Consider the following 16,174-nt stretch of genomic DNA (forward strand, 5'->3'; position numbering starts at 1 on the left):
TAATACAAATTTTTTGACTTTCAATTATTTATTTTTGAATTAATTTCGTTGACATCATTTCAAGTTCTTAGAATATTTTTCTAATTTGTAGCATATTTTTGCGAGTGTATCATGAGCTTACGAACTCAGTCGATTACGGACACATGTATGGTCGTTTCACGCACATGAGGACGTGACCAGGTGGGTGGATGCCTCCCCTCCTGGGTGGGTGGGTCCTTTTTGGGGGTGTGGCTCTTGACTTGGTCGCTGGATGATGACAATGTCTTCTGACAGCTTCTGCTGCCGCCTGTGATTGCCAAAAATGCGACACGATGACGGGGACGAGAGATTGCCAAGCAAAACAAAAAATAAACCATAATATATATGTGCATGTATAAAAAATGAAACCCTGAAATGTAATACACTCACACGCACTCCGATCCCTGAGCCGCAGACATTGATGAGGCCAAATTTCTGTGATTCGTCATCTAAATAGGTTTTCCCAGCCCACACACACTGCGCGGAATTGCCACGCATTACACACACGCACGCACTCTCCGGGGAAAATTGTCCAATCTATGGAAAAAATGCTCCGCAGCTGGGCAGGTTTCCTTTTGTGAAAAGGATTTACCGCCGGTCGAAATTTGCATTATTTAAACTTGTTGGTTACTTTTAATACACAGAAAATTTAAAGAAATTGCAGAAAATTATTTCATATTTTGTTCAGTCTGTTACTCACTAAATAAATCATTTATTCGCATCAATTTAATTTTGGTTGCATATTTCGATTTTATTTTGTAATATTAATAAAAATGATTTACAAGAAACATTAACCAACTTCTGCTCTTCTTGATTCACAACTTGCCCTATTAAAATTAACGACTCTAAATGTTGGATATCTAATAATCTGATTTGTAAGTTTTAATTTCAGCGATGACCAATTTGTTGACCCCTTTCGGGTTCAAATTTTGAAGTCTCCGATGAATGTCAGCTTTCACCCAAAATAAATTTATAGGGCCCATTGCTTGACTAATCAGATTCAGATTTCAAAGAGTGACACATCTACAAAATTTGTGAGTTAATCCTCTGATATTAAAATTAAGAGCTCACATATTTGCTAGATTTTTTTTCCATTTTAATTAACAACAAACTTGTTGTTTAAAAGTGGCATTAATTCAGACACTTAAACCCAATTTGAAAGTGATATAAAGTACCCCTTAACATTTGCAATCCTACAGAACATTTCTTCATCATAAGTGTTGGCTTTTATTTATAATCTATTATAAACATAGTATTTAATGCTCCATCGTTGGCGGTAGTCAAGGAGGAAAAAGAAGGACATAATGATTGTTAAACCTAAATGCACTGAATTGTATATTGCAATCGGGTCGGTCGCGACAGGCCAGGGCAATATCGAATACGATGCGAATGTTGCGTAACCACTAAGTATTGATTGATGCCGATCGAATATCCGCCGGCTGTAGGAAGGGGATGCGAGTTTGGGTGGGTATAGCTTGCGGATGCTTTTGGGTGGAAGGGATACGAGACTGTGGATGAGGAGGATGATGACAAGGAGGGACAGGAGCCAGCCGGATCAGTTAAGCTTGGAGCGCTTCTTGGCGATCGCATCCTCGACGGCGCGCAGTTGCTTCAGCAGTTCCTCGCGACGCGACTTCTTGCCATCCTTATCCTTGCCACCGTCTTTGTCCTTGTCCTTATCCTTGCCCTCCTTGTCTTTATCCTTGCTGTGTTCCTTCTCCTTATCCTTGCCGTTGCCGTGTTCCTTCTCCTTGTCGGAGTCGGCTGAGTTGTTGGGTGAGGCCAGCGCCGAAACTCCCACCATGTTCGACGTTTTCTTAATCTCAATGGAAATGGGCGAACGCTTCTTGGTTGCTTGTTCAGCGGCTGTGGAGATAGACATTGCAATTTATTAGTTTTTAATGAATTACGGAGTATTGTAAGAATTAAGTTTACAAAACATTTAAAACAAATCATATATGCTAGTATTATATGCGGTAATCTAGTATCTTTGAATCAATTGCACAACCAAATCTAAAACTATATATTCATCATCAAAAATAGTTACAGGGAAAGCTGTTTTACACTTGAACTACAAAAGACTCTTTAAAGAACATTACTTACAGACAAATAAAGCCGCATCTTAACAATTTAGAAAATGTTCTTATTTTCGAAAATCGTATTTTATTTTATTGGTCAAGGGGCACATATTTTTATTTGTAATACACTTTAATCTAAAAAGGTTTCTTGAGTGATTATAAACCAACAAACTTTAAATTGCTAAAACTGATATTTATATTATTATTAAAAATACCCTAAAAATGTCTTCGAACTTCTCCCTTAAACTATATGTACATAATGAGTGATCCTTACGCTTCTTGATAAGCTTTCGCTCGTTGAGCGCCTTGTCAGTGGCTCTGACTCGCTTCTGTGGCGTGTCCCTGGATCCCGATGAGCTGTCCGACGACGAGGAGCCTGATTCCGATTCGGAGTACGAGGTATCCGATGAGTCTGTAAACGAATTAAACATAAACATTAAAGTAAGTGTTTGTAATAGCTAATGAAATAATGCCTCACCTGAGTCAGATGTGCTGGAGCTGCGCCGGCGCCTCAGCTTGTCGAACTTTTTGGGTGCCGGCGACGAGAGCTTCTTTCGCTTGGAGGCGGGACTGTGGCCAGCACCGCGCTTGTCCAAAGCGGGTCGCTTGTACGAAGGTGAAAGGCTACCTTCTGTAAAAGCCAGATTAAAGCAATGATTGAGATGAGACTCTTTGAGCAATTGAATGAACAAGCCAAGAACTTACTGGAAGAGTGCCTGGGGCGACGCGGGATCTGGCTGGGCGAGCGAGCTGCCCGACCGCCATGCCGACGCGCGGAGGCGGAGGCTCCGGCCAACTTGTGGGAACTGCCGCCGTACCGTCGCTTATGGTCCGACGGACTGCTTGATCGCGACGAATCCGAACTGGAGTCACTTTGCGAGCTGTTCGAGGTGGAGTACGACGAGTTGCTGCTGTAGCTGCGTCTGTCCCGCCGGCGGCGATCTTCGCGATCGTAGGATCCGCCGCGACCCATCGACTTGGATCTCATCCAGGGATCGCTCCACTCATCGCCCCGTCCGGCGGCCTCCACCCGCTGCACAATGACCTCACGCGCCGGCCTCAATCGCCGGTCGTCCTCGTAGTGCGGCATCCGATGGGGCGGCAGCTCACGATATCTTGCCATCCGGCCGTACGCGTCGACATCCTCGTACTGCGGCGGCATATACTGCCCGCGAGCGTAGCGATCCGGTGGCGGACCGTAAACGGAGTACTGCAGGGGCAGGAGGGCACGTGGATTGCTGTGGGCAACGGCATGCGGATGCATTGAGAGTGGCATGAGCGGATTGAGTGGCTGCTCGCGCACCGAGCCCGATTGCGGGGGCGGTGACCGGGCGCTGCTGCCGCCACGGTCCTTGAGGTAGTACGAATCCTTCTCCATTTCATCGGGCGACAGTGTTAGGTTCATCTTCTTGTCCTCAAAGTCCATGTCCTGCTCCTTCCGCTTGTTGGCCTTTCGCATCATCTCCTTGGCAGTCCGCAGGCCGCGTTCCCAGGCATTCTCCACCACCACCGGCGCTTCGGGCAGCAGGGTGCGGCTGTCGTGCACATGGGCACCGTAAATACTGGGCGCATGGAGGAGCGCCGGCCGATGGTGAAGCGGTGGCCGCTCGTTCCGATAGTCGTGAAAGTCGGCCGTCGACGAGGAGTGCGCTCCATAAGCAGCCGATCCGGCGCGAGCGGCAGCGGCCGAGGATCCAGCGCTGGCCGCTCCGGCTGCGGCCGAACCGCCCTGCATCGGAACCGATCGCACTAGGCTCTCGAACATGGTGTAGTTGCCTTTGTCCGTGACGCCGGGATGCAGGAAGCGACAGCTCATGCCCCAGGTGCACTGGCCGCGCGTGTAGAAGCGACATACCGGCTTTGGTTCAGTCTCCTCCGGCCGCTTTTCGTCCTCGTCGGACACTTCGCCCTCCTCCAGCTCCTCCTCCTCCTTCTTGCGCTTGAGCGTGGCCAACGCCGCCGCCTCCTTCTCCTTGTCGTCTTCGCCCTCTTCCAGGCTGCCATTGCCTGCGGTATCCTTGCGCTTGTCCTTGTCATCGGTGTCGTCCTCATCGCCGTCTACCTCGCCGTCATCATCGTCATCGTTGTCCTCCGGTCCCTTGGTGGGGCCCTTGGCCTGGTTTGTTTCGTTGGCTTTGCTCTCCGACGGTGGCTCCTTTACCGGCTCCGGACACTCGCCCTCCTCCGCCTCAAAGTCCAAGGCGTCGTCGTCGTGCGTCTTAACCAGGTCCTCCTCCAAAGCGGACGCAGGCGCTCGCCCATTGGAGGCTTCGTCGGGCTGGAATAAATACAAAATTTGATTTAATTAATATATTTTTATTATTTATTATATTATTATTATATTTTGATAATGCCAAAGTTGAAAAGACAACATACGGTTTCAATATAACACAAACGTTACGGGTTAACTTTTAAATTTTAAGATCAAATCTATTTTCAACCAATTATTATATTATTGTATAGCAGCTATAAAAGATATAGGGAAACCAACCCCAATATTAAGACGTTTAAAATAACTAAGTTAAGTTAGTATAACTACTAAGAATTTATTAAATGCTTTTGAAACCAGCAAGCCTTTTAAAGGGTATAGAAATACGTTTGTCCTAGATTCGTAAAGACAGGAGCTCACTTTGGTCTCTTTGGCGGATGCCTTCTCCTCATCCCCGCTGGCCGCCTTGCCATTCTGCTGCACTGCGTCCTCCTCGCCCATAGCGGGCAGTGAGTCGTTGGAGATGGCGCCATCCTCGTCCTCGTCCGCCGGATGCAGCGAATTCTTGGACGGTGCTCGCTTCTCGTCCGCCTCGATGTCGCTAACATCGCTCAGATCCTCGTGGCTGATATTCAGATCCACGGCAGCCTGGTTGTACAGCTGGGGACTGTTGCTCCTGCTGCGAACGGAGGAAAGGAACGAACTGGGCTGCGATTTCGCGCTTGGAGAGCCAGGCTGCTGCACTTCTTCCGCAGTCGCCGCCGCTAAGGATTCAGGTTCCGGTTCAGGCACAGCATGTCGCTGCCTCTGTTGCTCGGAAAGTGGCTCCTGCTCCAGTTCCGGCTCCTGGTCGACCTCATCCTCGCTGGAGGACCCGCTGGAGGAGCTGCTGCCACTGCCACTGCCGCTGCTGCTGCTCGAGCTCTTCTTTTGCTTCTTGGACAGCTCACTGCGACTCGAACTGGAGCTGGAGTTCGACGATGAGCTGCTGGTGGACGCGGCCCGAACAGATCGTTCCAGAGTGGCTCCTCCACCACCGCCAGCCGATTCGTCTGCCTGATCCTCAACCGGATCGGGAGCAATCTCCTCCTCCTTGTCGTTGGTGGGCGAACTCGAACGCGACTCCGAAGAGTTGGACGGGGAACTGGCACGAGAATCGTCCGATTCCATATCGAGGACCATGGGTTCGCCTTATGCCGGTGCGGGCAACTCGTTCCCAGGCGTTTCTGCAGGAGATTCGAAGGGAACGGGTATTAGTTGGACTATCTTGGCTATTCCTACACAACTCCCTGGACAAATCTTAGACGATAGTAAACCACCACATTTCAGTGGGTGGGGGAATATAACCGAGGCAAAACTAGTGGAGCAAGTCGATCATTTGTTGGAGGCTTCTTCTAAGCTATTACAGTTTATATACTATTTTGATTTTGATCGATATATATATTTTTAATCAGTATATTCAGAATATTAAGACCTGGTTAGAAGTCATGGATTTTTTGTAAACCAGTGATAATATATTTAGCTTAACCATTTTCGATTTTAATTAATAATCATATATCACAAAATCATAACACGTGGTTTTTTATTGGTAATCCTCTTGAAAATTGAAAGTTCTTAAGAAAATGCATAAGTCTTGACCTTTCTATATAAGTTTTAAAAAAATGTAATTTTTTGTTTAAGATCGATAGAACGATCCCGCATTGGATGTACTCTTATGTAATCGTTTTAATCAACAAAAAAAATCGCCAGAATAGCAACTTCGATAACCCATTAGCGATAAAGGGAGACAAAGTTGGGGTCAACAAAGGGAAACAAAACCAAGGTCACGGTCAAAAGCCCCCAACAAATGCCGATAGCTTTTCGATTGCTCCGATAGCGCGATGGGGCATTTTAATCGATATGGGTATCGTTTTATTTCTTTTTTTTGCAATGAGGGAGAAGAAAAGTTTTGATTGATAAATTTTTTTTTGTTGCTGTTAACTTTTTGTAGGGTTCTTACCTTCATTTCTTTTATTAGCATTTATCTTTTTAATTTATTGATTATATTGTGTGTGTGCTACTGCCTTTTTTTATTGTATTTTATTTTTGATCAATTTTTGTGACGCGAACGAGAGAGACAACAGAGAGCGAGAGAGAGTGAGCAATTGGAAAAATTTATAAACGCGCTCCCTCCCTCTCACACACAAACAGTTAAGGACACGCACACACACAGACGCACACACATCAGAAAGTTAATTTTTTGATATTCTTGAATTTTTGCGGACTTTTGCGCACTTTTCGCGACCGAAATTAGATTTACTTAACAACTTTAACCACTTTTTCACTTACTGACTTTCGACTTTTACTGTAATACTTTTACATTTTGAACTTTTACTTTTTCGGTTTTTTTTTTGGAGGGGAAAAATAGAATACTTGAAAATATATCAATTTGTTGGTCTGGTTTAAGCAATATGCTCGATTTATTGTTGCTGCTTACCTATGCTTCAGTTGTGTGTGTGGGTGCGAGCGAGAACGCCGCTGCGCTGCCTCTGCCGACGTCAGCGCTGCGCTTTCCCCCTCTTTTTTCTCTTCGCCGGACTTTTGCCGTAGGACTGGGATAGAGTGCCTGTTGTCTGTTTTCCCGGCCTGCAGCTGGATTACCTGTAAGCGCTGGCTAATTGGCCAGCTGGAAAAGTTTTGGCAGCGGAAATTGCGTTCGATTCGTTTTTTTTTGAGTTAAAACAATAACCTCTGTCACGAAAAATAGAAAATATGGCGGCTGCCCCTCCAGAGTGACCGTGCGCAGCGTGACGGGAAATTCCTCTTTTTAAAAATACCCTAAAAAAGGTTAAGGGTACCCGACAGTGATGCCACTTGGCCGGTAAGGTCGTCGCATAAGGGTTAAGCGGGGCTAACATGCCCCTTTAAAAAAAAAACTCCATTGCGTGTTGGAAAAAAAATCGAAAAAGTCTCTTAATAGTTTAGGGAAAAAACTGCAGAGCGAAGATGTAAAACTTTTGTTCTAAAAAAATGTTAGTTTGCCAGAATATATCTATGAAATAAATAAAAGAATATTGAAAGTTATTTCGAAAAAATAGTAAATTAAACTATCAATTGGTTCCATATCGGAATATTGTATTTAAAAATCAGTATTAAATAACCTTTTAAAACACCAGATTTTTTTTCCAAACACCCTTTAATGAATGTTTTGAACTACGTCCCTGTCGATTGCCTGGCATATGTAAATAGCTCAAAAACTTGACTCCACAATACAATTGGCACAATGTTCGAAATTAACAACATTTGACTGAGATTTTAATTACGCAACTGGAAGAACATAGCCCCCTTTTCACCCACGCACACACCACTGTCCGCTTAGTTTTTCCCGCCGGTGGCGTGTGTACACACTGGCCACCAAATGCAGCACCTGACGAAATCGTTACGTTTACTAACGTATTTTCCCGCGGGAAAGAGAGTCCTTCCTCCAGGGTCATGTCCTTTTTGGGTCCTGAAGAAGGGGTACTCCTCGGAGCCCGTGGAACTGAGCTTCGATTTGTACACGGGCGAAGGAACCGACGAAACGAGGCCACCTTTGTTGACCTACCACGGACTATTCGGTTCCAAGCAGAATTGGCGGGGAATTAGCAAGGCTCTGGTGCGGAAAGTGCCCAGAAAGGTGGGTCATTGGGTACTTTATGGATTACCCTGAATAATAAGAAGTTTTTTACCCCCAGGTGTATGCTATAGATGTCCGGAATCATGGCGAGAGTCCCCATTCGAGTGTCCACAATTCGGGGGCAATGAGCGAGGATTTGCGTCTCTTTATGGAGCAGCGCAACCATCCGAAAGCCGCCTGCATGGGACACAGCATGGGAGGTCGCTCCATGATGTACTTCGCCCGCAAATACGTGAGTGGTGCACTGTAATTCACCAAGAAGATTGAAATACAATACGTAATATTGATCATCAGTACAGAATAGATCCCAAGTAAAACAACTAGGTTCTGTGAAATTTCAAGTGGAATATTTGATATTACTCGAGTATATGAACCTTTAGGCTTAAAAGTCCATTGTTGTTTAGCTAGGAGCAGGATATGTTGACATAAATATATCTAGGATTAGTTAAAGCACTCCTTAAAAAAATAAACAATACCTAATATGGTTCAGGATCAGTGCAGAATATGTTTTACAATATAGGTATAACTAGTATTATTTTATTTAAAATTAAATATGTAATTCATATTCCTATTAGTAAGGGTTCCATTTTTGTTATTGATCCATAGAGACTTCAAGTTAGGTATGTTACGACTGTATAAATAAAGGAAACAATACCTAGTAAGGTTCAAAGAAGATGGCAGGATGTGATTCTAAAAATTGCCAAAGAATTTTATAAAGTATTCTATTACAAAAGTATAAAGTATAATCTTACACAAATCTATGTATTTTGAATCCACATTAAATCATGATTTGTGCCATTTTAGCCCGAGATGGTGGACCGATTGATAGTAGTGGACATATCACCCATAAGCGTGCCGCGTTCCACTGGCGAGATGACGGAAATCTTCGACGCGATGGTCTCCCTGGATCTCTCACCGTCTTTGTCCATGTCGGAGGGCAGGAAATTAGCCAGGGAAAAACTACTAGAAGCCACCGAAGACGAGACCGTGGACTTCATCATGCTGAATCTGCGGAAAGATCCCGATTCGGGGGCGTAAGTTAGGCTCTTTGGGGACTAAATTTGGATTGATTCAAAGGAGTAATCCCCTACAGATTCTCGTGGGCCTGCAATGCCCAGGTTCTTAGAGATTTCCTCACCCGCTTCGATAACTACCAAAGTAATCTGGAAGAACTGCCTCCGTATACGGGACCCACCACTTTTATCTGCGGATCGCGTTCACCCTACATGAGGTTAGCTTTGGTTGCTACAGATTACCAACTCTAAAAATCCAAATTAACGCAATGTTTTTTCGATTTCAGACGCGAGCAATGGCCGCAAATTCAGGAGATGTTCCCGAATTCCGAGATTCACTGGCTGGAAGCCGGTCATCTGGTGCACTTTGAACAGCCGCAAGAATTTTTAACATTAGTCAGCGAGTTCCTAAACAGATCTGACTGAACCACCAAATTGTTATGTTAGCCAATTGTACAAAGGAGTCAATAATATATAGGCTTTAGCTAAATAAACTTAAAAACTCTTTTTTTGGATAGGTTTTCTACATGTAACATTATAAATGGAAAACGTATATGAAATATAAGGTTTAATTTCCTGTTTATAAAACAAAAAAGTTGTTGCATACTTTCAATTTAAGATCTGTACAGATCAAGATAGTAAACCTTCACAAAAAAGAGCAGGATAGCAACATTTTGATAAGGCTTAAATAATCAAATAACATTATTTTGAATAAATTAGTCATTTTCTTGCGGGTACAGTAGCTAAAATTTAACGCCTGATATAGAAAACTAAAATCAAATATAAGCCAATAATTATTTGATTAGTTAAGTGAACCACGGTTTGTATTACCGGTTATCGGTTGGTATTATAACCAAATAAAAATTAATTCAGCTTTTAAATAAGCAACATTAAACCTGATTATACTGACTATTTTTGAACTGATTTTTCAAGGTTTTCCCCAACAAATACTTACTGTAGCTACATTTTCAAGTACTTTTAGTCACGAAATGCACTCCAAATGACGTCAGTTTCGATTTCTCAAAAATGTTGACCCAACTTCAATTTATAGTGGTGTATGTACATTTAAAATGTAATTTAATTTATCATTCTTGTTCGGCGTGTGATCGTTAGATTCTTTAGATTTTCATTTTCGTTTCATTTTTTTCATCTGGGTTTTGTTAAAAAATATACATACACAGACACGAAAAAAATGCCATGAAGAAGCTGATAGATCTCGTATGATCGTATGCTGCATACAAAAATTGACAGCAATTGTTTTTTTTTTTTTGGTTTTTCTAATTTTCGAAATGTTTCAATTCGTTTTTCTTTGGTTTCGTGTGTGTATACGTATGTATGTTCCTTGTTGGGCGTGTGTGAGTGTACTTACTTATTAGGAATAAATAAATGTGTATAAATACAGATATAAATCAGGGGAAATCACATTGCACTTAAAATTATATAGTCGAAGTTTAAATCATTGATAAATGAACACATTCCGCGTGCTTCAGTGTGTGTTTGTTTGTTTGTTTTTGTGTTTGTGTTTGGAGTGTACGGGAGTCATTATCCTTGCTAAATACATCAAACAGGAATGGTGGGTAAAACTCTTGTGCTAAGGCTAAAATGGCTGTGATAATATTCCTCGATTCGATGTGTAGTGATTGTGGATTGTGAGTGGGTGTTTCAGTGTTTTGTGTGTGTGACAAGTCATTGATTTTGTCTCACAGCTTTTGTAGTTTTAGTTCTTTAGTTATTAGTTTTGCTCTAGTTGTAGTTCCATTTCACTTCCATCCATACACTGCTTAGTTGGGTTTCTAGACTATAATGCCGCCATCGTAGGCGTAGTCGGCTTTGTTGTGCATGACGAGTCGGTTTTCCACAAAGTAAAAGCTGTCCGAGCGCGTCTCAAAGGGGCTCGATATCATCTCAGCCACTGAAAAGATAAAATAAGTCAATAAATTATAGATACATAACTCATTTTGGACCAAATTAATTTAAATGGTAAGAAAACATTGGTTGTAATAAAATATCGAAGTGAGCTTCACGCTAGGATACAGTTAAGAATATACTTGCTCAAACTTTAAATTAAATCTAAACGATATAAAATAACGAAATGAAATAACTTCTCATTAGCATAAATATAATTTTCGTGTTCGAGTTAAATTTGGAAATAAGTAAACATTAATAAATACTTAATATTGTCAAAGCTTATAATGGAATAATGATAAATGTTAATACAAATAATCTAAATAAATAAATAAGACCCCATTAATATAAAATTAAAATTATAAAAGCATAAGATAACAGATTTGTAATTGTCATCTGGCACCAAAATTGTAAAATAATAATAATGGTATATGGTCATAAACTTATCAACGAAATCTGACAAATAAAAGCCTATTAATGTGCCACAAACAACCCTCTTTCTCACAAACAGAAGTGCAAAGCGGCCTTGACCCACAAACACCTTTAACTTTTTGGCAGCCTCTTGACTGCTTGGCTGGGATTATGTAAATGCCCGCTTAACTGGGCTGGACTGCTCACCTAGGTCGGGTGGAAGGTTAGGAAACTCGTAGATGTGCTCGCACGTATTCTTCGAATATGGAATGCAGTAGCCAAACTCAAAGTCGAAAGTCTTTAGCAGGCGATCGCGGAAGAAGTGGCGTTCGATCATACGGAAATTATTGACAGGCTGGCTGCCCACAGTGAACTCTACACTAAAAGAGTTGATAAAGCCAATATAAGTTAAGATGTAGGCATTATAAAATACAGGATAACCTACGTGGCTCCCACAGTTTTAAGGTTGAGAAATGCCGGTGTAAACTGATAGCGCACATAGCGTCCGGCATTTGGATCGGCAGTGTCCTCCAGCGACAGTTCCTCGGCTGCCGCCAACATGGTCTCCTCCACGGACAGTCCGTCCGGATATTGCTCGCTCGGCGGCTTGGCGATCTCGAAGAGCACGGCTCCGCTCTCCAGGTCGCGGATCTTGAACCGCGTAAAGTCAATCTCGAACACATTTGCATTGGCGGAGCAGAGATAGTCGTCCGTGATCTTGGTCAGGTGGAGCACCTCGTCGGGACTCACGCTGGAGGGCTCCGCCGCTCGTTTGGAGTCGTTGGAGGCACCTCCGCCTCCCGAGGCGGCAGCCCCCGCGGATCCTCCACTGCCACCGTTGGCCTCCACCCCACTGCTGGATGAAGAGGATCCTCCGCCGGCTGAAGAGGAAGATGTGGCCACGGCAGCGGCATTGGAGGATTGCACGGGATTCAGTTGCTTGCCAACCACACTCATTTTCTAGGGGAATTATGGTCTGGGGATCGGATTCTGAAGCTGAACAGTTTCTGGTGGAGATTAAGGCTCCTGACTGGCTGTAGCAGTGGTATCCTTCGCTTTCAAGCTACTTTGCTGGCTCACTCTGCAAGAAAAATAACGAAAAGGTTGTTTAGTAGGGGAAGATAATAAATAAGGTAGTAGTTTTTCAACCAAAAAAAAAGGAGAAATTATAAGGTTACCTTTTTCGGATACATTTTTGTTATCATTAAAATTATAATGGATATTTTAATTATCATATTATATTATCCATTATGGATATTTAAGAAAAAATCGTAGGCGAATTACAAAGAGAGTTATGTATACTTTACATCCTTTTTAATATGCTTTCATAATTACAAGGTATACAAAATTGATTATAGTTCTTAACTATATTTGAAATATAAAAATAAAGTAAATCAAAAAAATTTGATTTTAAGTACAATGGGTATATATACCATACGAAATGTACCATTTTGGTTTACTAAAAAAAATTCAAAAAATAATAATAATAATATACATATTAAATTGCATCTGCAAAGTAACCAAAAAAACAAAAATAAATTTAAACAATAATAAAGAATTACACTAACCCACACAAACACATACGCGTAGAGTTGCCATAAATTGTGCCAGGATTTTCTGGTGGATATATAAGGCTTCCTTCCGATTTCCCAATTGGATTTGGTATTATCCTTTTGATTTTCCCTCCTCACTCTTTAGAAAACATAAAGAGAATCACCATTTTTTTAGAATAAAACATTTAAAAGAAAAAAATAATAAATAAATGCATTAAAAAAAACAATACTCACCCACGCAAATGCAATTTGCCAGTGTTGCCATAACATTTAAGCTGTCAGCAACAACAACAACCAGCAGCAGCAACAACAACAAATGCACACACAACACAACAACAAAATATGAAAATTCAAAGGAAAATCACCAGCAACAACAACAAATGACCCAATTCCTGGAAAAGCTGCGCTCTCCTTTCCTTTTTCCTTTTTGATTTTCTTTGTGTTTGTTTTTCCTTTTACCGTTGGCGTCCTTTGTATTAGTATATATGCATGTATGTGTGTGTATTTGTGAGCGTTTTGTGGTTTTGTTGTTGCTGCGCTTCCCGAAAATCAATTAAATTAATTTGACCGGCATAACAATGCTGTTGTTGTTGTTGTTTGCAACTCCAATTAACGCACTTAAACGTTAAACATTGCACTTTTCTGCCCACTTTTTTGCATCTACTTTGCAAAACACGTCCGATTAAGGTTATCGCCGATAGGCAGGCGGTGCTGTCTATCGACTGCCAAGAGTTGCAAGACCAGGGAAATAACATTTTTACTTGTCATTGGGCGGGGTCACACAGTTGGCGCGCAGTTATCGGATTTAAAAAAATTTTAAAAATATCTTGCAGAAAAATGGGTTGAAAAACTAAATTGTTTACAACATAGTAAAAAAAAAAACGGAAATTTGTTTTTTATATTTCATTTGATTCTCTCCTAAAGGTTAGCCTCATTTAATGTTACCATTTGGTAAAATAAAGTATGGAGACACTTTTGGCGCGTTGCTAACAAAATTTAAAGTTCAAGACTAGAAAATGATTTATTTTGCCAAGAATTTAATATATAAATAAAAAAAAGTTTTGGGCTGCAATTTTTAAATTTTTATCGTATAACATACATACATATTTGTTTCATTTGAATATTTAACAGTTCACTAAAATATCAATCCTTTAAGGACCCAACGTTTTTAAAGAAGAAAAACTCTAAATAAAAAACAAATAAAATTTAAGTATTTACATTTTTTTTATATACACTATATCTTACACTATATCATATATATATATTCGATTTGACAAAACAATATAGTAAATCACGTTTTAAGCTAAAAAAAAGAATATCATTGGGTACAGAATAAACTCGAAAAGGAAATACTTTTGGAGCGTGCAAATGTGTTAAATGGCGTGTCGATCGCTTCCCTGCGTTTTTGTGGCCGACAATTAGTTAATATCCATGCAGTCCGCCTGCTTCTCCTTTTCTCAAGTGCTGACGAGCGCCCTTTCGAGTGGATTCCTCTAGCCCGAAGATAAGCCCGGTCCAAAACTCAAGTGTCCTATCCCTATCCCATATCCCATTCCGTATAGCACACCATACCGTACCCATTTCGATTTCCATATTCAGACGCACGGGCGCCAATGCCAGATCATGTTCGGGCACTGGGAAAAACTAACTTCATATTTTAAATATTATTGTTATGACCGAAAAACCATTATTTAAAATTTTTGTAGTAATGAAAAAAAATATTAAAATTGTTTTTTAAATATCAATAATACTAATTAATACTAATTGGTCTTATTAATTTCCAATTTTATTGCTTTTTAATTTCAATATGACAGTGTTATATTTTTACAAGTTTGAAACCAAAAATGTTTTTCTTTTTAAATTTATATTAAATACTTACAAATTTGATAACAATGAGTATGAGTTATATTGTTAGTGTCGAACTCTATTCCTTGAACCTATTGTTATTGAATGTTTGTCCTTAAAGATAATGTAAATTAATGACTGTTAAACTTTTTGATAAAGGTGTTCTATTTTTTGTATTTGTATTTAAAGTCTATTTGTTTTTGCCAGTGTGAGAGGAAACTACTTGAGTTCAATTCTAGCTCCTCTTTTTCTCATTTTCTCTGCTTCTTGCCGCTGTTATTGTTGGCCTTAAGTGGGTATTTTAATATTCGCAGCCGGAGCCAAAGAAGTGTTAAGTTTCAGGGGCCACATATGCACTTATCCCCCGTCCGCTGTCCTCTACCCCCGCCCATGTGTTCTCTCCATTGGCGTCCGCGTTTCCTGTATTTTTTTTGTTTTTTTTTACATTGCTTGGTGTGCTGGTGTGTGTGTGTGTGCATCTGTGTGGTGGCACTGGGAACGTGTTCGCCTCTATCTTTAGTACAGTTTGACTGGAGTTCTCCAAACTGACCCCCCTTATGAACACACGCCCCGCACTTGATTTATCCCCAAAACTCACATAAAAACTACAGACAGCCGGGCACCTGAGGAGTATGCCATCTGACAGGCCGAAAGGGTTAACTTGAGATCCAAGAGATCCAAGGAATTCGCGGGATAATCCATCTTTTGGATCTGTGGAAATGCCATAAGCAGGATTCGGTTTCATTTCGGTTAAAAAATGTTCTGCTCATTGGGATTAAGAATTTTTGCATGCGAGTCGTTTTAATGATTACAACAGGTGGTCTTAAGAATATTTAAAGAAATTTACAAAATATATATTAAAAATCCTGTCAAAACATACGGACTTAACTAACTGGATAATCGTCCAGTTATTTAGATATTTTTAGATTTTTATCATCAAGTATCAATGTCTTTTTCATGGTTTTTTTTTAATGTTTAATACATTCCTGTTGTTATTTTTTGAATTTATGTAAAAATATTTTAATAACCGCAAGATATAATATAATTTTTTAGCAAACTTGCTCTCTTTGAAGATCATTTATGTACATATATCTTATAGATCATATCCAGATTAATGTTTCGCCCTTTAAAAACCTTTTTAGATGTTTTTGTTTAGTAACAGGAAATAAAGTTTTTATTTTTAAGCAGGCCCTAAAAAAAAGTTCTACAAATATTGTTTCATCAGTAGCTTATTAAGTTAACTTTATAGAATAAGGTATAGGAATATCTAATCTTTCAAACTTGGTAAGTAAACTTTCCCAAATTATGGCTACTTGAGACTTATCAACATCGATTTGCATTGACATGGCAAACGAAACTTAGCATTGTTAGTTGGAAGAATTTGTTTGAGTATTTTTTTTTAGGGGCGGGTTGCGGGGAGGGGTTTTTGAACCATAGAACTCAAGTACCCCCTGTGTATTTGAATGTGCGTGTGTGTGTGTGCTTGG

At 40.8% G+C, this 16,174-nt stretch overlaps 3 protein-coding genes across 5 annotated transcripts; 1 reads left to right on the plus strand and 2 right to left on the minus strand.

The window, feature by feature from the left end:
* Positions 1 to 1,221: 1,221 nt before the first annotated feature.
* LOC108047649 (zinc finger CCCH domain-containing protein 18) lies at positions 1,222 to 7,095 on the minus strand. Of its 2 annotated transcripts, none has more exons than XM_017127934.1 (6): positions 6,782 to 7,095; positions 4,726 to 5,531; positions 2,802 to 4,374; positions 2,575 to 2,727; positions 2,371 to 2,508; positions 1,222 to 1,884 (listed from the first exon to the last, which is right to left on the minus strand). In XM_017127934.1, exons 2-6 carry the CDS (start codon positions 5,485 to 5,487, stop codon positions 1,574 to 1,576), a joined length of 2,937 nt encoding a protein of 978 aa, XP_016983423.1. In that variant the 5' UTR covers positions 5,488 to 5,531; positions 6,782 to 7,095; the 3' UTR covers positions 1,222 to 1,573. The 2 variants fall into 2 exon arrangements, with proteins under 2 accessions (XP_016983423.1, XP_016983424.1); XM_017127935.1 differs by lacking the exon at positions 6,782 to 7,095 and adding an exon at positions 6,305 to 6,678.
* Positions 7,096 to 7,525: 430 nt separating this feature from the next.
* LOC108047660 (protein ABHD11) lies at positions 7,526 to 9,873 on the plus strand. Its single transcript, XM_017127947.2, has 5 exons — positions 7,526 to 7,960; positions 8,019 to 8,192; positions 8,765 to 8,994; positions 9,054 to 9,191; positions 9,261 to 9,873. Exons 1-5 carry the CDS (start codon positions 7,703 to 7,705, stop codon positions 9,397 to 9,399), a joined length of 939 nt encoding a protein of 312 aa, XP_016983436.1. The 5' UTR covers positions 7,526 to 7,702; the 3' UTR covers positions 9,400 to 9,873.
* A 160-nt stretch (positions 9,874 to 10,033) lies between these two features.
* Positions 10,034 to 13,550, minus strand: LOC108047661 (protein unc-119 homolog). 2 transcript variants are annotated; one of them, XM_017127948.2, is made up of 5 exons: positions 13,077 to 13,550; positions 12,858 to 12,981; positions 11,735 to 12,370; positions 11,497 to 11,669; positions 10,034 to 10,885 (listed from the first exon to the last, which is right to left on the minus strand). In XM_017127948.2, the coding sequence occupies exons 3-5, from the start codon at positions 12,244 to 12,246 to the stop codon at positions 10,767 to 10,769; spliced, it is 804 nt and encodes a 267-aa protein (XP_016983437.1). In that variant the 5' UTR covers positions 12,247 to 12,370; positions 12,858 to 12,981; positions 13,077 to 13,550; the 3' UTR covers positions 10,034 to 10,766. The 2 variants fall into 2 exon arrangements, with proteins under 2 accessions (XP_016983437.1, XP_016983438.1); XM_017127949.2 differs by lacking the exon at positions 12,858 to 12,981.
* Positions 13,551 to 16,174: the final 2,624 nt, after the last annotated feature.

Source organism: Drosophila rhopaloa, unplaced genomic scaffold, assembly GCF_018152115.1.
Source record: "Drosophila rhopaloa isolate 14029-0021.01 unplaced genomic scaffold, ASM1815211v1 contig_3, whole genome shotgun sequence".
NCBI lineage: Eukaryota > Metazoa > Arthropoda > Insecta > Diptera > Drosophilidae > Drosophila > Drosophila rhopaloa.